This window comes from Calliopsis andreniformis, chromosome 3 (genome assembly GCF_051401765.1).
Source record: "Calliopsis andreniformis isolate RMS-2024a chromosome 3, iyCalAndr_principal, whole genome shotgun sequence".
NCBI lineage: Eukaryota > Metazoa > Arthropoda > Insecta > Hymenoptera > Andrenidae > Calliopsis > Calliopsis andreniformis.
This window is the reverse complement of record NC_135064.1, coordinates 18,739,269-18,763,853: the sequence shown is the minus strand read 5'-3', so window position 1 is coordinate 18,763,853 and position 24,585 is coordinate 18,739,269. Positions and strand designations below refer to the sequence as shown.

The 24,585-nt window shown below is 41.7% G+C and overlaps 1 protein-coding gene across 1 annotated transcript in view; it reads right to left on the bottom strand.

The window, feature by feature from the left end:
• Positions 1–24,585, bottom strand: part of LOC143177073 (protein O-mannosyl-transferase TMTC1) — a 200,129-nt gene that overhangs the window by 95,072 nt on the left and 80,472 nt on the right. The window contains exon 2 of the mRNA XM_076374845.1: positions 21,343–21,520. Coding sequence (XP_076230960.1) covers positions 21,343–21,520 — 178 coding nt within the window. The remainder of the gene's footprint in view (positions 1–21,342; positions 21,521–24,585) is intronic.

Here is a 24,585-nt window from a genome sequence, read left to right as displayed (position 1 = left end):
TTAATTTTAATTCATAGAAATGAATGAAATGAAGATTCTTAATTAGAGGTTTTGGCTGCTGTTATTGCTTTGTTATTCAAGCATGAGGGATTTCAGTGACATGTAATGTGTGTCTTCAGTAATCTATAAGGCTCAAATATTACAAGTTGATTATTTTATTTTGTACACTCATTCTAGAGCTACGTTTCAATTCTTATGATTTATCAAACCTTATTCATCAAGCTTTATGCACTTGGGCTATGTGTATCCTATATTATAGGTGACAGCTGAGTATTGGATGGGGTTAACCACGTGACGTCGATGTACCCGCATATTAATTAATTCTGTCATATTGTGCAATAATCAGAGATAACGAAATGAAAAGAGGCTTTCGTATTTGTCAACGATATTATATAATTTATTCACTGAGAGTACAATGCATGGATGGTATAACTGCGTTTCCCAGGTAAACTGATTATTAGAAAATTTCATACCCAGGAATTTCCTCTTATTTTATTGAATACAACAATTCCTGTATCTCCAACTATTGTAAACGTGTAACATTTGTCGATATTCGTACGAAACATTTCTATTAATAATATTGCTTCAGACAGGAATTAAATTAAACTGAGTTTACTACCTAGTTTCAGACAATAGAACTGTGAGCTCACGTTTGTCGGAATCGACAGTAACTTTCAATTAATTCAGGTTACATGAGAAGCGAGAAGGTAGAAATTAAGCAGACGCGATTGAGGGTTGTAATTGGTAATGCATTTTCAGGGAGCACACAATTTACATTCGAACAAGGTAATCCTTGCTAATAGATTAAGGTTGATATGATAAAATTTATACAGCTTTTTTGTGTAACTGATACAGTCGATATTTATAATTAGAATGAGAACCTCTTGGTCTGCTAGAAAAATAGCTGAGAGATGTTTTAAATTTCAATCCCTGTTACTTTTATCTCAGTATGTTTACCTTATCGACGATTTGATGCTGAATTGGCACAAAAAGAGTGATTAATTTAATCCATTAGCAGAGTGGTGTTGAAGAAGATATCTCATTTTACTTTTTGCAAGGTGATGTTTTTGTTCAAGGTATCCGAAAATTAAAACAAAAAACAGGACTTAACAGAATCCTCTAAACTATAGAATTCAAAACTTAGTAAAATTGAAAGTTTGAAACTTGAAAATTTAAAGGTTTAAAGTTCTGAAACTGTGAAATGTGGAATCTTAAAACCCAAACTTTGAAAACTAGATAATTTGAAATCGTTTATGCTAAGGATTTAAACAAAGCCTACAACTATTAACAATAAACCTCGCTAGCGTATAAAACATCCCCTAGCAGTACATCAAGACAGTAGTACCAAAGATAACCCAGACCCCACATCCACTTCATCTTGAAGCCCAAGAGCATTCGAGATGAACCGTTCCTAGAATCTATGTTTCTTGCAACCCCGAAACCGCCCTCTTTTCTGAAACCTCATGTCGCTGGCAGAGCGTACACCGATACGGTAACGACGTCGTAACCGAGGAACTACATCCGCCCATGTCTCTGCCTACCCATAAATGAGACAAGGTTCGCGCGGGGAGGCATTAACATAAGGTATACGAGTATCAAGAGGGATATCTCTGGTGAGCAGACGCGAAGCGCGCGATTACCTTATCACGGGATACGACCATTAATAACGCACGTTCGACGAAGGGAACAAGGGAGAAGGGCAGGGCTGTATGGGGGAACACTTTTAATAATAAACCCCAGCGTGAAAGTATCCCTTTATTACATGGGCACCGGAGCTGATAAGCGAGATCCCTTTCACGGCGCGTTATCAGTGTCAAGTGTACGCGCACCTGGATTTTCTTTCTGTTATGGACGTCCCGTTGAGTGAATGACTCGAATAGGGTCACCATCATATGGAGGTCTTCATCAATGAAAGAGATAGTCAGGAATTCTCAATGAGGACTCGTTACGAAGGGATGCAGTCTTTTATATACTTGGAACGTAGGTACAGCGATCGAAAGCTTCGCCATAAATGGCAAGCGAAATTTCGATATTTTCACTCGATAACTCATCTATATCCAGTTATTTACACTTTCATAAAAACTGAACGATATTTAAAAGGGAAAATCATAAGGATGATCACAAGTTCTCCAGTGCTTTCAAAGTTGCCATTCATAAAGAATCCACGAACTAATAATTAAAATCCATAAGATAAAATATTAAACTGTACGAGACATTTGATAATTTTAGTAGATAGATATTTAAAAATATTGTAAAACGCTTGAAATGTTAGCTTGTCAGAATTATTATCACCTACCTGAATACTCAAATAAAGACCTGTCAATTATCTCCCTCCATAATAGAACAGCCTCAGAAATCCAAACCGCGGTCAGTTATTTTCATTGACTTCTACTTTAGAACTATTGGATATTCATTGAACATGGCGAGACACGTGAATACACACAAATAGAATGTCCTGTTTCTAATGTCGATCATCATACCTCGTGCCAAGCGAACAAAAATGTCCCGAAGAATCCCATTAACTCGGAAACGCTTGAAATACGTCATGTCGCGGAAACTAGTTAGCGAAACCGCTAACCAGAAAAGTAGGAAAACATTGAAGCTGTACGTGTCGCGCTCCCCTTTTGGATATTTCCATGCCATTGTCGTCGGCCCGTGTGCCAGACAGTCGCGAACTCGGAAGGGGGTTAACAGTCCCGTTGTCACGACGTAGACCAGAACGAGAGCAAACGGGGATGAAAGTAGACGATATTATCGCGTTCCAAACCGCGGCGTTATAAACGCCTTAACGTCCTTAATAAGCCTCTTGTAGGGGTAGTAAGGATTATTGGCCTCTGGTATTCCCATTGTTAGACAGCCCTTTCGTCTTTTCGGTGGTCGTTTCGCGGACGAAAATTCGAGGGAAGCTAACGACGTCGTTGCCTGGGATACAGTCGAGAATGGGGCTGGCGGCTTGTAAGAAGATGGAGCTTTAATAAAGACTACTGTAATATTAAAGGGGCGGAGTGCCCGCGCCGCAGTGCGCCCCCCTGCGAATCACGTGACCCACGGATGCCTCACATTCCCACCTAATGTACCAACCCCCTGTTTCCAGGACAAATATTTTCTTTGCACGTGAACCGCGGATGCTGTTCGGATCCTTTCCTGCGTCGTTTGAGGCCAGCATTATCCTAATCTTTCGCTCGCGGCTTCTCTTTAACCCTTTGTGTCTGGGCTCTGTGGAGCTGATAAGGAGAACGTTAATACCTCGTTAACACGTTCATTTGAGGTATTTTGATCTTACAATCTCGTGTTTTCTGAAGACAAGTATTGAGAGTTTATGAGAGGGTTATTGGATTCTCAAATATTCTGGTTTATAGAAATTGTATGTTAGTTGTTAGACTGATAACTACTAGAGGGTTACGAGATGTTGACTTACTTTCTGCGAACTGAAATGGCCGGGAGGAAAGAGGAATCGTTCACTGATATCGCAGAGGGAAAACTAGGACGCATCGATTTTGACGTATTGGCAAGGTAGAAGTCTTCTAGCCAATAACAACTCTTTGCTTCTGATTTCACCAGATAAATCTAGAAACTTTTCTACTGAACTTTTCAGATGATCTTCGTCATAAAACTGACCTTTCATTAAAATATTGAGCCTTCTCACTTCCTGAAAGATAAATTTTACTTCCACCTAGAATAAAGGATAACACCTCGATCACAGTCTACGAATATCAATCACACTTGCTATTGCGTACGTTCGACAAGGACCGTCATCCCGAAACGTCAAGCCCTCAATTTTAACTATCGTTTCGTTATATTCAAGCGACCTCTCCGTTACTCTCGGCCAGAAGTGGATCGGGCCGATCCCATTTTCGTGACGAGCATAAATCTTCCGGCTGGAATATTATTATCGACAAAAATGCCAGGCTTTAAGAGGCATTACGCTTCCCGAGCGATTCCTTCCCGTGATGTCTGCTGACGTCACCTGGAAATTGCCCTCCCCCTGGAAATAGTCACCCCGATGGCCCACTAAATCGCGTGTCGTGTTCAGGCTAATCGAACAGTCCCAAGTATATCTCTCCAAATCATCTTCCTTCCTCGTTCTCATCCCTCAGTTGATAACCTGTTCATTGAACGGGTCGGGACAGGGTAAAATCGAATAATTACCATTCCACCTCCATCTCCGCCATAAACTCACACAAGCTGATAACCACCTGAAAAAATACTCAAACGATTCGTGTCACGAAAGCTGCGTGACCTACATAGAATTAGCTACGAAAACGATTTTCCACTATTTGTCTCCGCTGATTGTCTTCGGTGGACTTTCCTAAGGCGACCCCGAGAGGAGCCGCGGTCAATGGTTCAGTTGGCCGAGGCAACTTTTACGAAAGAGACACGAGGATGCCTGGGACGCTCTGCTATCGGCCTCGCCATTCGACCAGCCAACAGCTCTGACAAAGGGATTTCCGTTTGATACGTAATTGCGCCGATACCTCCGACAGACGTAATGCTTCGCGACAAGATGATAAGCGGCCACGCTGTTCGTGGGTAATTTTAGTCGCGACACGGAGACAGATTTTGACGGCTCGATAATTACAGCTGCGATCGATTCTATCGAAGATGGGTGAAGTGATGGATAATGGAGACCCTTGTAGTTTCTTCTCTTGAAAGAGTAATGGGGCAGCGACAGCTGTCAGCTGTTTTTCGAGAGGGATGTTTGCTTTAGGAACTAGAAAGGATAGGAGAGAACTGCTGCTACTGAATTGGATGAGTTGAAGTGTTGGGAGAAAGGATTGCAGAGCAACGACAGGAATAGCGTAATTGTGCAAATTGAAGTATTGTGAACGGGTACTGTTGCTTGAAAATTCTGACTTTTAGTTTGAAGTGAATGGCATAGAGTGGCCCTATTGAATGGCACCGTGTGGCCAACCGAGTTTGACCTACTTGATACGGAGACGGTAATCTAAAGCTCCAAAGAGTAAGTGGAAACAGGTCATTTATGGTCAGACACGTTTAATCTCTGTTTCATCCATATAAAAGCATGTTTGTAGGCTTTGAATTCTAAACTCGAACTGCACTGTACATTTTGCAACTGAAATTTCTGTTTCTCTAAATATTCAGAAGTATCGTGTTCTTAAAAATGGACAGCTAAACATTGGAATTAACATTGGAATATTTAATACACAAGTGTTTAGATATAAAGGTATACTACAGGTTACCTACAACTCTGGAAAAGAACTCTAGCAGGTTATCGCACTTTGACGAAAAGGCCGTCGAACGATGACGAAACAGAAAAGAGAAGGAAGGAGCGAGCGGTGAAAAGGAGAAGCCAGTGAGCGGAGGAAGGAAGCGAGAGCCAAAGCCCTTTCCCCCAACTGGAGTTGGCAAGCCTCTTTTCTTGCAACTTGCATAAAACCCATTTTCCAACCCCAGTCAAGACGGGATTCTATGAAGTTTCTTTCCGCGGGCAACTAATGCGTCGTTTCAGACACTGGCCGCAACCTCTCAGTACTTCAAGTTGCACCGTGCGGAGAAGTCTTGAATACATCTGGGGATTTCTATCGTTGGGATAAACTGCCGAAACCGAAGAAAATGTTTTCTTTGTAATTAACCAAGAGATGCATACCATATTATGGTCAGAGGAAAGCTCCAAGCAAAGATAAAATTCTTTAATTTTTAAATATCTAAAATTTCTAATCATTTAAATATTTAATTTTCAAATTTTCAAATGTACAGACTTTCAAGAGAATATTTTTTTAGTTTGAAGTTACTAATATCTTATCTTTGTAAATTTTGTTATCAAGACGACATATAACAAATTACGAAAATGGAATCTTTAAATAGTAACTACTCTTCTTCTTTTCTAAATAGTAATCACGACTGAATTAACATACAACTAGCTAAACATAATTTCTCGACATTGGTGTAGTATAGATTGAGACTACTATCAAATTTACAATGAAAATTACTATTTCTATATTTGAATACCTTTGAGCAGGGATTCACCAGATTGCACCAAAATGCAAATTTCAGACTTGCGCAAAACTTGGAGTCTCATCACGAGGTATGTTCAGAATCTATCATGACATATACTGCCAAGTAGAAATTGTTATCTCAGTCCCGGAATATGGCGCGACAACTGAGCCATTTACATACCACTCTGATAACAGTTGAGTTATACCGCTAATGTATTTGACGACTAATGTCCTTGATTCGCAGTAGGCAATCAAGACATTTTTTATCCGACTACTTATCACGTTCTTAAATGTTGAAACTCATGTTAGACCAAGAAATATTGCCTACATTACTACAATTCTAGCTAAAAAAAAATATTCCACAAATTCATCACTATTGCTTCAATAAATACTTTCTTTTTTATTATCAAAGATAGAGCTTTGAGACTACCTGACCCATAAGCCAGATTCAATGAATATTGCAACTCCTCTACTAATTCTCCAGAATATCAACATTATACCAGTTCCATCATCCATTTGATTCTTCCACACAAAAACAGCTTGAAACGCTACTGTACCTAAACACAGAAAAATCTCTATTCCTAACATTCCTTGAACCCACTCCTGAAATTCTCTAGCGTGCGGCTGGATAACAGTCGCAATTACCCATGGCGGCCGCCCCTAGGAGAAACAACTCGGAATGTCGAGCATTGCCAGTGCAGTTCGCAAACAGCCTTGCGCTAATTTGAATCGCGATAACTCCAAACATTTTCGCGTTAGTTTCAGCTCGTAACGAGCAGCGGTTGGCCGATTTAAACTACCGTCGTTTGAGAAACGACGAATTTGTCCAGAACTGTCGTTACGGATGAGTTAGCGGCCCCGAAGAGAAAAACGCCACCCCCCCGTCACGTTTCGTTTCGCCCTGGCATTAGTCGTGGTCATCTTTGCGTGAATTTCACTTCTTTGCAGGGGCGATCCGAGGCGAGGATTGGAAGGCAGGCATCGTAAAGGACGCCAACGAAAGGAGCGTCCACGGGGTGAGCGGAAGGCAGAAGGGGATGGTTTGCTGTTACGTTTCTGCCCGAGCGAGCCGAGCAATTTCGACAATTACCTCCTTGAAAGGTCTCTGAATGCTAACGAAAATGGTCATCGGAGCAAATAGCTTTCTTTGACTTCCCCTTAATTCAGATATCTCTCGTTTCACGGAGGTAACGTCCTTCCCCATTTTCCGCGGCCCGCTGCTTCTTTAGCGGCGTTCCGTCGCACTGATTAGGAGGAAACGAGGAAATGTGGTAATTAGAATAATGGCGTATTTTAAAGGACTGCTGGCATTGTTAAGCTGAGGGAATTTCGGATAGGAGTGATAGAAAATTTGGACTTGGAATGTGTGATACTTCGAAAAAACTTTCTCTACTGTTCAGTATGTGGTGTAAATTGTGTGCTACAAGATTAAAATAGAGCTTTTCTTTAGAGTCAAATAAATTGGATATTAAATATACAGTGTGTCATGTATACACATGTATACTTGACCACAGATGGGAAAAAATTTCCAATTCTACAAATATAATAAATCCTCCTAATTGAGACCCAAAATTACACCCCATTTTGCAAAGCAACCTACAACCACATTCACAATCCCGATTTTGAATTCAACTGTAACTTAGACAAACCTCAATCACGATTTACAGCGCTGGATAGCGCAACTACAAAATCGACTTCTAAATAAAGTTTCGACGCGGGGGTGGAGGAGTTGATTGAAGATTGGCCACTTGAATTCGCTGTAACTTTATTTAAATAGCAGCGCGGACCGTTCGGCAGTAGCTTCCGCTCGACGAAATTCCTTTAGGGACCACGGCACCGTCTGATGTCCCGACGTCAGTTCAAAGAGAGGAGCATGCTGGCGGACGACGAAAAGAAGAAAGTTTCGTCCACGAGAAACGAGGTTACCTCCTCCGCTTTGAATCGACGCCGGGCGCGAATCGTGCGCGGATTACGCCGACAGTCTCGAATTCCATCAGCATGAATATTTCACCACAAGATCTCGCGAGCTCGCGCAGGCCCGGGTGAAAAGGGGACGAAGACGAATTCTTTAACGGCAACAAGAAAATGCTTCTGGATCAATTATGCATACGTCTGCTATTTCGCGTATACAACTAAATAAATTATTGTCTCCTTTTTGCTGGGGAAAATAGATGGGCTGGATGGAAATTTTGACCTTAGGTTGGACGAATCCTACTTTCAGATATGCCAAGTACCAGTGTGTCGAAACTTAAATTAAAATCCTGCTGTGTTATAAAGTGTACTGATGAAGACAGTATATAGAGAATTTGTTAGTCTTCGACTCATTGTGGGTTTGTTCAAAGCAAAGGAATCTATTACTTTCATAGATACCTAGGTATTGCCTATGTTTTCCAAAGTGGTCAGTGTTGTACACTTGTGTTGTACACTGCTGGTAAGTCAGCAGACGAAAGAAGTACTTATATAAGTGATTGTAGTGAAATAAGTCAGCGTATGCAGCCACAATCATAGTCAGACCACATGGACCTTCATTACTTGACCAATTCTGTCACATCTTCTGATTAGTATCTCTAGCGACGACAAACGTAGAATTAACTGCTGTCCCACCTGCCAAATTCCCAGTCGTACACAGTACAGTGAATTCCGAGAACCCACATCAGGAACACACAACTTCTCTACACAATAAAGATGAGTATGAAAAACAGACTTCCTCCTCTTAACTTCAGATAATTCTTCAAACATTCTTTCGCAGACTATTCAAATTCTGCGCACAAGAGATCGCATTCTACGCCAACTTCTCGCATAAAATTCAAAACCATCCCCCATCGTTCTTCGATCATCTTTTCCCCAGCGAGGTGCAGAGATCGCAGGACAAGCGACATTTTTTCTAGCCGACCGAGGAGCAGCCATTGTCCCTTCTGCCTCCCTGATCTATCCAGGGAACAAACGGCCGTGGGATTCGACGTGTAAACGATATCGCTGCCTGTCCATTGTGCCCTGCCCGATAATTCTTTCCGCCTGGTCGCCGAGGAGCCGAGAAACTTTTGGCTTCCGGGCTCGAGCGGGCTTCCTTCCTCCATAAATCAGAGATAAATCACTTTTAAACTCGCGCTGTTAACTCCAGGTCGCCGCCGACTTGGCCGACCGCCGCCGTCATCGCGGACACCCTCGGGGAACACCGGAATCGATGGCCCGCGAGATAATGAATACGTCTCCAGGAACCCCTTAACGTCCCTCGCTGGACGATAGGTCGCCCTTAATTAACATAATACGATAATGACCCGAATAGCACGTCCACTCGTGGTATCTGGGCCACCGATGACGCCGCGCTTCGCGATCGTTCATTAATAATGCACGCTGTAGGATGCTTCGGTCGAGATGAGTGCCATTAGCATCATGACGTCCATGACGGTTTTTAAATCGAGGGATACTGAGCGAAAATTGTACGAAAGCACGAACTTGTGGTGATTATGGGATAGCGGTACAGATTTTGAAATGTTTTGCGCTAATGTTAGTGATTCGCCGTAAATTTGACTAATTAGTGAACGGAAATATAGGTATTGGTTCAATCGTTGATGTCGTGCTGGCTTTGTGTTAAGGAAGTGGAATACTTTTTGGGTATAAGAAGAACGTGCTCCGCTTACGAGGTAAGTCCCGATAATTATAGATCTGTATTGCTACCTGGGCTCATCTTGGCAGTGGAGTCCTATAGATAGTTGGGTTTGAGAGGAGGCTACTGGAGTAAAATTTGAACGACTGAAGAATGAGTTTGTGGATCAGTAATTTTAAAACCGCTTCCCTTACTGAGTGTAGTAATGATTAATTAGGACCATAAGTAGAACACAGTTTTGTCCAAGTTTTCATGTGAATCTAGTCAAATACCTTCACTTCACAATTTTCGTATGTTTTGTTGCAGGCTTCCATTTGTTCATTTTATTGTGAAACTTACGACACTTAAAATTTACTAAAAGCTATATTTCCTAAAATTAAAGAAGTAAGAAAATAAGTAAATCTATCTATAAGAAGACACTCCGCTGTTATTATTTAATGGAATAAAAACAGAAAATTTTGAACCTTCGATAGTTCTCTCACGGGAGCGCGATATATAGGTACAAGAAAAAGGCGAGGATTGTGCGCTGTTGAAGTCCTCTGCAAGACTACACAGTACATTAAACAGCCCTGTTGTAGGCACTTCAGAAGCCACTAGTCCCCTCTTCCCCACCATTTATTAGCGCTTAGTAAAGTGTTACAACCGTTTCCTCCGTGTCCCCAAGTGCTCCAATCTCGCATCGAGGAACTTCAACTGCACCCTCTCCCGGAAGTCACGTAATTCTTCTTCCCCGTAACAATGTCGGCGGCCAGTAAAATGCAAGCGATCTCCGCTAGCATTGTGTGACGATTAAAACGCCGCTAAGCGTCGCGCAAGTAGCAAGATAACCATTTTCCAAAGTTGCTTTCATTTTTACTGCTCATGCGCTTTAGTGAGCCATATCTTTGGAGTAATTGCGCTTCCTAGCAATTAAACAAAGGGACCGCGAGCTTGCACGACGGCAGGTTAGAGGCAATTTCGCGGACAGCACCATCAACCGCAAAATCATTTGAGCCTGCGACTGGAGCGGGACGATATCATTTTTACGGTTACGCCGCGACATTGTTCGCCGTTGCACGCAACCCCCTGACGCGTGCATTTCCGCGACAAGGTGATTTCCTGTTATAGGCGTTTCACAACCGCCCCTTTAAACCACCCATAGATAAAGAGGTCATTGTCGAAAGTGTACTACTAGTTTTATCTACAATTTCCTCGCTGTTCACGTGCGACATCCTCCACTTCCGGCGACTAGCCATGGCTCATGCGGCCAGTATCTCAACGGTGCCATGCTTCATGATAATAAAAATCTTTTATATTCTCCGTCACTGCTGTGATCTTCGCTATTTTCAGTGATAATTCTTTGTCTTCTTTATTGTTTTTTAGGAATTTGTATTCGTCATTTTCTCGAGGCTGATTTGCTTTGTTTTTTCTTGTATCAAATTAAAATTTTGAACTGTTGTTCGAATTCATGTTATTTTAGTTATTGAAAAACGTGCAAATAAGTTGAGGAAAAGGGTTACTAATATTATTTGGAAGATGCAGCCCCTTGGGCCGACTTGACATGAACGAATATTTGAAAGGGGAGTGTAAAATGAAGTTTTTAACGATCCAGCTCTTGAATTATATCTACAATGCTCTCGACACTCTTCTTACTAGAAATCAATTCTTCAAAAAGTAAGTAACAACTTAGATGAGAAACAAATCTATAGTACCTTTCAGTATCATCAGTATTCAAGCGATAAGAACCTTTGTATACAGAGTGAGACAAGAGGTGTAGTACAAACAAGCAGCAGGTGATTCAACAATCTAAAATAAATCGAAAATCCAATACTATAGTGCTGCTGAAAATATGCTTAAAATATGTACGCTGGATTTATCCTACTGTAACACCAAGTGAAGGTACAATAACCACAGTAGAATAACTCCTCGAATCAGACACCCCTAAAATGCACTCTTGATACATCTTCAATATTTATTAATAATTCAGAAGCAAACCAAAAAACACAATTATTCCGGTTTATAGAATCGTCTCTTACTAATTTCACCACTCTTCTTAAGTCCCTCTGTACAGCAACGCAGGAAATGGATGAACATGAAGGAAACGAATACAGTATGCTTCACAGCCTACAACGTAGAAATGTCCTTTATCAGCAGTTAAGCTGCAGAAGGGAGCATAATAACATCAGAGGAAGAATGGTCTGCGGAAGGTTCTTCAAAAGACACACGAGCCAGGATAACCCGCGGAAGTATTCGTAAATTACGCCGTTAATGCGCGTCGACCCTGCGAGTCCTCCGTTAATTCAGCTCCGGGACTTCCCATTATCCTTATCGAGCCCTGAAATATCGTGTAGGAAGGGTAGTTCGCGCGACCATTCGCTAAACAGGAATAAGAACGTAAGCATGCACATGGAAAGCCGTGTGTACGGTTCGCAACGATTCGCGATTACCCGTGGCAAACCCACTCTAATGGGAAGGAAGGTGTTTTCTATTTGGCGACTAATTTCGAGGGAACCACTAGCGTACGGGGGATTAAGAGAACGAGGGTGAATCCTTGGCTATCATGCTTGGCATGGAAGGGATTGCGTACTGGTCTCTTTTCGGAGTTGGCTGCTACTTCAAATTACCTTCTTTTGGAATGGTGGTGGAATTGTCAGGAAATTTATGCAAGCATAATATTATGTCTGGAGACAGCGATTTGGCTCCATTTTAAGCGGGACGACAATGCCTTGGCTATAATCGATTTTTTGTAGGTGTAATCTGCTTTTTTGGGACGTTCACACCGAATTCTGATATATGTGTGTATTAACACTCAGATGGCGAACGCTTGATTAAAAGTGACCCTGAGACCGCTGTCCGAGGGTTCATCTTAGAATTGTTAAATCTGGTATGTTTGTTTGGATATTTCTCATGACTTTCATTTATGATATTTAGGCGAATAATTTTATGGAGTTTCTTCACTTTTTGCTTTTCTTATTTTCAAGGTGTGATTCGTTTTTTACGACTCTTTTTATTTTATGAAAAGTTTCCATCAACTTCACTTCATTTTATTTATATTTGCGTACAATTTATAGTGAAGAACATTTTTCGCCCATCAAACGAATTTTTAAATCAGAGGCCTGCATTATACAGGTACACAAGTGTACTATATATCAACGTTCTACTTTGAATTCGACTTCTCTCACAGACGAGTCCCTTCGTTCCTCGAACTCGCTAAAAGTTCCTTTTAACCCGTGTAGCCCAGCTTTTACCAGATACACTTCGTCGATGATGTATGGCAGTTCCAGGGATTTCTTGTCGAATCGTCTTCCCTCCCTGAAGCGGTCTGCGGGTCCAAAAGGAAAAAATCGCCTCGCGATCGACATTAACTCCGTTCGAACTTGCTTTTAACAATAAAAGTGTGAACCAGCGCAAAGACAAGAAAACTGATTTTATGACTTGGAAAGTCTTCACATGCTCAAATTCTTCAATTTTCAGATTTTTACACATTCAAGTTTTCAAATTTTCAAATTTTCAAATTTTTAAATTTTCAAATTTTCAAATTTTCAAACTTTTAAATTTTCAAATTTAAAAATTTTCAGATATTCAGATATTCAAATACTCAAATTTTCAGGTACTCACAGGAAGTCTTTCTATCACCCAAATAATTCAACACGAGTCAGAGCCATTAGAAATGGATACATACCACTGGGCATCAATTTCCAAAGATATTATATTTCCATGACATGTATTTAGCAAATTAAGTAAGCAAAGCAACCTCTGGTTCACAATGTCAACCCTCTCAAGTTCCCTCGAACTGCCAAACGTGAATGCGTCACGTTACCCCTTTAATTTCAATCTCCCACCCCTGCATCTCGCATTTGCAAGAATAGGCGATCCCTGTGTTCCGACTGGCTGAACGATGGCAGCGATTTCACGAATGATTTCACGGGAATGCATATAACTCCCGACGAAACTCAGTAAACGCTCCACGGCTCCGTGCTTTCCCCAGGTAAAAGAGGGAACCTATTCGCCCTGATTCGCCCACGCCCACCCACCCCGTCGACACGCAAACATTCCGAACCAACGATTCCAGTCGCGTGCATCGTGAAACGAAACGCGTGTCCTGTTTTAGCTCGCATCTCGTCTCCTCTGTTAGCTCGACCTCGATTTCGCACCTTAAACGGGACCCACTAAGCGCGGGGATTTCGAAAGACCTTGAAGAGTTAAGAAAAGGCTCTGGTTGCTCGAGTATCGAGGATGAAACTGTTGGAACTGATGTGGACGAATTTTGAGTTGACTTGAATAGATTTTTTAACCTGAATTCCTCTCTGTTTGTTGGGAATAAAATGACGTCAACAGAGAATGGTGAATATGGCGCGTTGGATATAGACTGATAATTGAATTGGGGTATATTCATGCTTGGTTCTGAAATAAACTGTGCCACTGGAGAACGAGTGGGGCATAAATTTGTAAATTTTGACCATAGCTGTGAACTGAAAGTATAAACGTAATGAAATAGTTCATTTAAGTATATCCTCAATTCGACTTCATTTCGAGTCACAGATTGTTTTCCATTTTCCTTGATTTTACTAATTTTATTAATCGTATTAGTAATACTATTCTCGCTATACGAAGCCATTTTAATTAAAGTTATTTCAAGTTCCAATAAGTATAGTTAAGATCTAATATACACAGTAAAAATAACAATCGGAGCTTCATTTAATTAATGACGTGAATAAAATTTTATACACGGACGTATTTGCCGATTTATATTGAAGCGAAAATGTTTGTGCGGCTAAAATTAACGTTTAGTCTATTTTCGATCCCTATTATCGAAAACCAAAAAGGGTCCCATCACGTAAACTGTTTAACTTGTTTTCCGTTTCTCCCCACTCAGAAATAGCTGTAGTCGTTTGCTTCCTTCGAGATGTACAATCGATTTTCGATATACCGAAAAGTTCAGACAGACAAAATAATACCTCTTGATCACGAGTATTCCCTGTCAAAGTTGTCTCGTTACCAGAATACAGCACAAGGGAGCAAGAGAGGTGAAGGTGGTTCAAGGAATCCAGCAATTCTACTTTCAAATGGTAAAAGAACACGAGTGAACTCATTCTTTTTAGGTATTCGACAAATGCCTTTTGTCGAGCTTTAATTCTACTCTTTTCCGCTTCGCAGCTTCTCTTGACTCTATTTTTAATGCCATTAACGAAGCTCTCTCTCATCTGATGGACAACGAGCACCGTGGCAAAGATTTTAAAGTATTTTATCGAAACAGTCGGAGGAGACAGGAAAGGAAGGAATCGCGAAGTAGATGAAGAAAGGTCTTCGAACGCGGAAATGGTTCAAGAGGAATTGGAATTAACAGGCATCTCGAAATGAGGGTGAATCGATAAAACGTGTATGATATCATATGCAAACGAGAAGTTCGTAATTATATGAAAACAGTTACGCGCGGAGAAATTAATACGCTATTATTTTCCTTCGTTTCCGCCTGGAGAAACGCTCGCGTCGCCGACTGGAAATCCGCTGTGTCTCCTCTATACGACAGAAAGTACGTCGCCTAAGTAGTTACGTATCGAGGGAAAATCGATGCATCCAATTTCACGTGCAACTTATAATATCGGGAGGTTGATAGCCAAAAGCAGCGCGAGAAAATCGAGGGCGAAGGGAAAATCTAAAGAGGTAAGAGGCGGGGCTTAGATGTTATCGAATAACCGGTGCGTTTCCACTGCAACGGTGAAACGGCGAAAGAGGTAAATCGGACTGAAATGTTTGGTGAAACATTCGCCAGTAAACAAGCTACTCTGGGGATAAAAAAGGAGGGACTGAGAGGTCGATTTTCACAGAAATTTAAGTACACTGGCAATCAATGTGATTTACTAACGAATTAAGATTCTTACTAATTGAACATTAGCAAGATCTGAAAATATCGGAAAATTATCGAGTCGAAGTTACTGTAGGTATCTATACATTCATTCCTATTTTTAACCATTTCTGGAATTATTCGTAACGCGTATGTAAATGGAGTCATTTTTTGCTAGGATTTTCTAGTGAATACCTATTGCACGTTAAATTGTCTGACTACAGATTATGAGCCTTTGAAAATAAAACATACTGAATGTGTATACTCTTCCCAGATCGACCTGCTGAAGCTCACGCAAATCCACCACAAATATGCAAAGTGCTCTCAACTATCTTGAATCATTGGTTCTAAAACGCCCATGCAGTCGTAATGCATATTTCAATATTTGCATGAACAAAACGCTCGTCCTTAATCCAACAGTAAATACAAAGAGAGAGAAAGCGAGAAAGCGAGCGAGGGAGAGAGAGAGAGAGAGAGAGAGAGAGAGAGAGAGAGAGAGAATGAGAGAGAGAGAAAGTGGAAGACCGTAAAAGCATTAAATATTTGAAAAATTTCAGGAGTGACAGGAAGAATCTGTTGAAACGTTAACATAAACGAGCATCATTTGCCGCTACTTTCGATATCAGCCACGTCTCAGTAGAGCGGAAAACAGGCCAAATTCAACGGCAGCGAACCGACGTTCCTGTAAATGTAAACGGGCTCAAAGGAAGCACCATCGATCGATGGCAGCTTTAATGGTCATGTGTTTATCGTCAGTAAGAAACCTGTGAGGCCCATGGCCACTCTGTGAGGGTGGTACCATTCGCCTCTGTCAAACGTGAAATCGGAGAGGCGCTTTTGATTATAAACGCCTCTCAAAGAGCCACGTACGCCTGGTAATTAGAGAAATATTTCGAATTTCCTTCTAATCTAATTTCTCGGTTCGTGATCGTAACTGGGCAAACGTGTGCTGACCCATTTTCGTTGCACGAAAGAGAATCAGGCTTTAACATCCTCTCAAGTGGAAAATAATAGAAAGAACACAGTTGGAACTTATTCTGCAGCTTCCCAGATTTTCAAATCGCCAAATTTTAAACTCTGCAAATCCTTGAACGGGCTGAGAGAATTGAAGCAAGTTTGATTGTTAATACATATCACAGAAACTATCATCAGCATATTCAGCGTGTCCAGCTCTATAAATTAGTAGAGTCTTATAGAAAGAAGAACATTAACATCTCTGGAGCTATCCTCGTCTGTAATGTATACTTAAACATACAACATATTCATGAAAACACTGAACTATAGAAAGCATGCCACAACAGGAGGCACGATATCATTTTTCCCCAATCGCATACGGTGAATCAACCGCGTTCAATTTGATTTCAATCTGGATACGAAAACGGTACACGCATCCAGCCAGCATTCCCACACAATTTATCAGAACAGTTGCAGTCGCTCGAACGCACGAATCGGTACCAAGAAGAACTCGTAAAGGAAGCTTGAGGCGAGAGATACACGAAATACGTTCTCTTACACGAGGAGCTCGTGAAAGGAACAGTCATTTCTGCGTCAATACGGTCAGCCAGCGGTTCCTTTCCGGCTACTTTAGCAATCAATTCACGGCGAGTGCGGAAGAAAAGCTGACCTACATAAAGATAGACGCGACAGGCGTGATAATCGATCGATCGCAGAAATTCACACGCTCACCGAAAGCCTGCGCGAAATACTCCTTCGTTACTCCCTAACATCGTCGACTTAAAATTCATGAACTGAAAGGAAAAGTTATTAGGCTCGATGAAACCCTGTTGCACTTTTGCTAGAGATTACTGCGTTAAATACAGAAATTCTGATAGGGATGCTTAGTATATTCTCTTCAAGATGTAATTGACTAAGTATAATTTCCTAGTAATTTCTAAAAAACAGTTCTTCCTAGCTTTTCCAAAAAGAAAAAAAGAAATTTTCTAAATAATCCTAACAAGGGAATGAGCTACAGTGAAAGCGAAGTACAGCGACATTAAGAAGCTTTTCCCTCTTCCCATGTTACCGTTCATGGAAATGGATATTTCCAACAGTAATAGAATTCCTCCAAAAGTACCTCAAGGTCACCCCTGAAATACTTCAGCCTGCCTAACTGAGTATTACCCAAAAATAAACGAAGATCAGGCTCAGCCTGAGTAATCATCGCTCATCACACATCATCGCACGAAAGATCAACCTTATCAATATTAATTTACCATCCACGTTTATCATCGCGGATGATCCCACGGCAGGAGACCAGGAATCCAGAGGGTTGCCAACCCTCTTCGTGATGGTCCCCCTTTCGAACAGGTACGCCCTTTGTTCCTCAGCGTTTACACTGGAAACAGCCGCTTCAGTGTCACGTTGTACTTAATTAACGCGCTTCCTTTCAGCCCCTGGTCGAGGGCGCTTAATCCGACAGCCGGGTAGCGGGCCGACGCTGCTTTCACCGGCTTGATCATTTCGGCAAACAGGGCAGGGTCGACGCAAACTGATTCGACAAGGAGGACCAGCGTCGTTGTGCCTCGTCCCTTGCCACTGACAGCACCGACGCGTCGTGACGCGTGCTCGTCGCGAAACGACGGACCGTTTACCGCGGCTGCTCGAAAATGGCACAAAGAACGCATTCGGGGCCATCGGCGATAAATGGCCCAGAGCAGAGCCAATGCTCGAGCCAGTGAAAAGAACCCCCCTGGCCTATCTTTGGCGCAGCGAGCCTTTTCGGAACCTATGCACCGTTCAAACTTGATTAACGCCGCGTCCCTGGCCCCGTCGTCCCATCGCCGATTCAATCTGGGACAGGGTTTAATGATTTCAGTAAACAACGCCCGCTAGGACAAACAAAGGGATTCCCGCGCGTCCTCTGTTGTCGGAGCAGCGGCTGAATAGCAATATGATGAGGGTTACCGAACGAACGGGGTCGACGCCAGATGTAATTTCGATTCGGGCGAGATGGAGAGCAAAATATGGCCGGATATCGCGACGGCCGTGGGACCGATCCCTCCTGTGCCACCGAAATGGAATGTTTACCCTCGGGATTTCTCGTTTGTCCAACGTTTTTTGTGTTTTTTTTCCGCCGTTGCTCGTGGCCACGCGAACTGCCGCGCGTAACGCTATTTACCGATTTTCGAAGCTGGTTTTCAGCTTACAAAAGTCGGTTTAGGTGAGTTGCTGTGCTTGCCGTTCGTTGGCCAGCCAGTATTCAATGGAGGGAGGTGGGTTCCGGTGGAACTGTTTGGTAAATGTTTTGTCTATTAACGTGGAATTTGTTTCGTTTCTGCCATTTTTGTTTTCCCGGAATCGATGTTTATTATGTGTGTGATTTTTTATGACGAACAAATGTCGCTTTTTGCAGGGGTTTGGCTGTCGACTTTGCGACAAACTTTTTGTGTTGATACAAGTGGTGATATACTCTATTAATACTATTTATATCAATAATATCTAGATTAATTCTATATACTTCTTTCATACTTGACCTCTTACTACATATTATACAATTAATTATCTCCTTATGTTTTAGGCTGCAGTTACAGTGGATGCGTCTTCTGACGAACTGATGTTGTGATGAATATATCCGAACTATGATATGAGCGAGACAAGTTCAGATATAGACGTCAGAAAACGTATCCAGTATAACCGCAGTCTTAAAAGGAAAATGTGAAGAATTACTTGTGACGATTCTGATGAATATTAACCACTAAAAGGTATAAAACTCTGCTTGGGAAATAAATAAGGAACACCTAACAAATCTTCAGAAATACCTACCACATCTTCCTCACCAATCCCAACACACAAACCCTAAACTAAACGTAAATCGACCCAAAGTGTTTTCCCCAAACTGTGCACACATTCATTGACCTATACCACTTACACTAATAAAACCTTTAAAGAAATTCTCCACTCCGCACCACAAATCCCTTCAATCCATCCCTCCTACACAATCGATCCACTACAGTCACCCACTCCTGCAAAAACAAATCACCAAAACGCAATCGTTATCCAAAACACGACCATCCCTGTCGCCTGCCCCTCAATCCTGCCTTCCAATCTCCAGGATCTGCACCTCTCGCTTTCACCGCTCCACCCAATGCACTTTTTTCCATCAATCTCCCGATCTCTCAACCGTTTCAATTTAAACACCCCTCGGGAGCAACGCGGCCGTGAAATCGTCGCCGTATTCGAAGCACCGCGAGCCACGAAATCACGGTAATAAGACAAAAGGTCGATCGACGGGGAGATAACGCGGCGTCCAGGGCGATGTCGGCGCGAGTTACGCGCGTGTACTCGACTTCTTCATCGGCGGAGGCAACGCGAGCATGACATCGCAATAATGACACGGGCAACAAGGGGTCGGCGCGCACGCGAGCGTGGCGCATGCAACGACGCGTGCACGCGCGTGATGTAACAGGACGCGGTGCGTGACCAGCAAGCTCGGGCTTGTAATGGCCAGTCGACCGCGTTCACAGGGGCGGGGAATCAATGTCGTGTGACGGCGGTAATTCTCGCCCAGAGCGCCTACGTCTTACGCGAACAGCCTTCTATCATTGGAACCTTTGTCCCCTGGACGCGGGGCCACGCGTTTCCGACTAACTTTCCCCTCTGGAAGCTCATTACGCCAGCCCCTGTTTCCTGTTCAAGTTTTCCTCGGCTATCGAGGAATCTTGGACTTCGCTCGATGCAAATTTCTGACGTGCTGTCGAAATTATTTCTGCGTTGATCGCGGAGTGAGATGTTGAGTGAGGGTGACTTGTGTTTTGCTGTTACTGCTAGAGGGTAATTTGGGGGGTAAACGGAGAATGCTTCTCTTAGGAGTTTTGATTATGGATAATCGGTGATAGTACAGTTCACTGGATACTGGTCACAACTTTGTGAATAAAGGTGCAAATGCATTAATCTCATGTCACGTGAACTCACGTTATATAGTATAGGGAATCCATACTGTGAGCCGAGATTTTTCCCTTGTTTTAGACCTATTTTGCTAGAATATATTATAGTACACCTTTTTGGTGAACACCTAAGTCATTACTTCCCACTTATAAATTCTCCATTTGCACCAATCGATCAAGTATTCACTAATATTCTGGTCACGCTATTACATACCTCGTTCTTCAATCTTTCCTATCACACACATTTCTCGATCCTTTCTGACCTACATTCCCCGAAATAGCAGATAAGTAGCAGCTAGGATGAACAGAATGTCGCCATCACGTGCTTAGCTGAAGCAGATTAGATAGACAAACGTATTATCACTGACGTCCAAGTTCATTATTCTTGTGCATCGTGCACGCGAAGCGACAAGAAGAACAAGAGACTTCCCACTCATCAGCCCTACATCCCTCGATCGGCTTAAGATAAACTCCTACCCGAGCGTGCGTGAAAACGTGGGATTAGTTTCCATCGTGGATTCGCAGTGATCATTATTGTCCTGGGAATTCGGTAATCCGGATCGATTAGGAGATACCTGATCGAAGTTGTGTAACTGATTACTATCTTCTATTAGTGCAAGAGAATTTCAGGCTTAGAATAATAATGATATAACATTCAGTTCAATGAGAACTGTATTATATTGCAAATGAAAAGTTCGAGGTGAATGTTGGTACTTAATTAGGAAAAGTTACAAACAGGATGTGGTATCTCGGGATTTCATTTGTCTCTCATTGTGTAGAATTTTCAATGCTTATAATTCTGAGATATTGTTAAAGTGAAAATTTTATATAATTACTATATGATATTCTATTCGTATGAAGGTCCGAATTTTACAAAATTTGTTGAAAATTCTAAAGACTTTATGAGAGGTTCGTGAGAGAGAATTAAATATCGAAAGGTTAAATAAACATGTCACTGTGTGCTAACTTTCAGAGTACCGAATTCCCTTAATTTAGATCCCTATTTACTTTAGAATTCTCATGCGTCTGTTTCGTTTAGTCTTAACTGTGTCAAACTTGCTTGTTACTCACCGCTTCAGTGTGTACAGGATGAGCGGCAAACAGCAAGCCCGTCAAGGCAGCAAATCCTGGACGCAGCGATGCCACAACTAGGCTCACCCTTGTGACCAAAACGCATGCAATAGCGTGCAACGCGATATTCGTCGCGTGATACCAGCTCGGCGTTAATCCTGACATCAGGTAATTTAACCTGCAAACAGATAAAAAAAGAAATTAGAATCTGTCCAGGAAATATTAGATATATTTTACAAGTGCGACAGAAATATTAAATTTGCTCAATACAAATGTCTTCAAAAATATTTCCCCTCATTTCAACTTAAATTTAATATTTAGTTATCACGAGATAATATTAATTTACCCTTTTTAGGTTAAACTATAAAGTCATAACTGCAATATAAAAATGCTAATATCTACCGTTAAAACTACAGCTGACTATTCTGCAGAAATATGTGCCCAAGTTACCTCAAAAAATATTGCTGGTATAATACCTTTTAATATAAAAAGAATTTATGTGAAAATTTTCACCACGCCTCCCTCAAAATCAGCTTAATGCTAATACTTCACTGTAACGAAAGAGTTAATATAAAAGCGCATCATGAAAGAACGTCGAATCCGATTTTCTAACCGACTAAGACCAGGACAAAGTCGGTTCTTATTCCAGTCAACGCCCGTGGCAAAGTATCGCCGTGAACGGTTAATTAGGTTTGATGTAATTGGCCGATAATTGAAACCAGTCAGTCCCCCTGATAGGGGTCTAAGTGAAATCAGTGAACCATGATCGTAATTAGATAATTACGACTACGCGTGACCCATTAAAGCTCGTTCCGCCTTCAGAGGTAACCAGAGGCTCATGACACTGCGGAAATTCGTAAGAAATTACTGCGGTAACACCACGTTGAGCATATTCAAAGAGCATCGCTACGAATCGTGAAAGTAAACTTTGAACCGTGATTTCTTCAAAATTCTCTCGTGAATTGCATTCGTAGCACCGATTATATTTCACGATGCACATTTAACGTTATCTTCGACTTTTCATTCACGAAATCGAGGCTCGCTGAGTACCGCAACACTCTTAAGCATTAAATATTAAAGTTTATCAGTGGCACTGCATCCCCTGCTGAAGCTTTTTCCATCGACAGTCCAGGGTTCAGGGAGAATTGAAAAACAATGAACCGTCGGCTTTTCGTTTATAAGTACATAAGGATTTGAAGCAGGGCCGGTGACAAAGTTTTCACAGGAATCCGCTTAAGTCGACCAAGATAATCGGATTGCAGAAACCCACCCCATACACCTGTTCATCCTATCGTCTATTCACCGCGTGCTCCCGAATCTCTTCCCATTTTTTCTTTTATTCCAATCATGAAGACTCCCAGAAACTGATGTCACGCGTTCATCTTCTGAAGAAACCAGCTGGCCCACTTTCGAGTACCTTCTCTGGTTATCGTTCCTTGCCTCGCCAACTATTCATCACTGTCGCGTACGTCCAACTATGCGATTGTGCTTCAAATTAATAATATACATATATTTCTTCCCAAAAAGTGGATTTTTTGCACGTCTTTACAAATACCTCCACAAATATCTAAAGTGTGCAATCCAAGAGTTAAGCAAAATCTGTCTGCTGCACAAGAATATATACCAAGGTGAACTACTCACTTAAATTTATCACTTTTTCACTGGTCGATGAAAAAATCTACACGATAGGACACAAAATACGCGACAATCATCGAACGCTGTATCTCCTCGAGTGAACAGGCCTCGTTAATACTGCCCATCGATTTCAGTCAAGTATCGCGAGGAAACATGGGGACGTGCGAAGACGAAGAAACACAGGCAGAGAGTGAGTGGGGGGAAGAAGAATGGGGGAGACAAATAGGTGAGACAGCGAGTCGCCATCAGGAGGAAAACAAACACCGTAGCTGCTGACGCGGCCCGAGCAATAATTTTGAAAGTCTGCCGACGGCATAAGTTCGACGCCCCCAGCGAACCTGAGCTTGGCCCTGTTCCAGGTGTCAAGGATCCTGGCCCAACGGAGGCGTATCCCGTCTTCCCCTTGGCCCTGGATCAACCAAAGAACTCGGACGTGTCAGTTGCAAGTCTCCACGCAAATTTTACTATGGACTTTATGACCCGGCTGGGGGATGATTAGTGCCTTCCTCGCGGGCTGACTTAGGTAATTCTGTTAAATATGATATATGAACGCCGCGCAAGAACGGGGGATGGTTTTGCTACAGGAGAGGTGGTCAGGAGGCAGTATTAGATATTCTATGAGTGAATTTTATTGGATGGGTAAAGTGTAGATGAATTGTGGAGAGAGTAAAGTGAGGGTGAAAAACGAAATTGTTTTTAGTACTTAATATCTTAGTAGGACTTTCTTCAAAATTTATACGGAATTTAATTAAACTCTTTCTCTGTAATTAGTTTCTCAGAGCTTCTGTGAAACTTGAACAATTTTGAATTAAAAAATGAAATAATGAACATGTTTCCAAGTTTTTGAGTATTTTTCTGAACAGGGTTGAAGGATAGCGAGAGTAGGTTTGACTAAGCTAATTAAGTTTCTTAAGGAATTTTAATGTTGAGACATCGTCGATTCTCTAAAGAAAATATTTAACAAGGGCCACAGCTTAAATGGAGAAGCCTCTATTAGTTTCAAATTAAAAACCCTGGAACGTGAAAGCTTCCAGATAGTCAAGAATTCTTTCATATTTTATAAGTCCTATGATGCTGGATTAATTTCAGCAAGCTTATTTGGTTATACAAAATTGACATACAGATACCAAATTCACTTAAAATGATTTCTTATCAGACCGCAGATTGCAGTACCGCATTACCACAGAACTAAAAATACAAAAGAAGGTATTAAGATTCTATCCAGAGCTTAATCAGCCAATTACACTATGCTCCTCAGACTCAAGAGCCAGCAAAAGATGCTAAAGCCTCAGTCTCATTTCCTTGATAGCGTACAAAATTAAGTATCCCATTTAAATCCAATTCAGTTTACAGGATCCCTCAGTTCACCGACAATGTCTAATTCCAAAATTCAACTCGCGTAGTTAATAGAGGTAATCTTTCAGCCTTTGAATGACACTTCATCCTTGTCATTAAATAAAGGAGCTTAGTATAAGTCATGCCCGTTTGATCATAAAATATCATTTCACGAATAAGTTCCTTTTCGTGTCGTTTCCCTTCTCGCGCGATACAACCAAGGCTTTAACAATATATTCACAGACGGATGTTCTCATTTCCCATGTCCGTGGT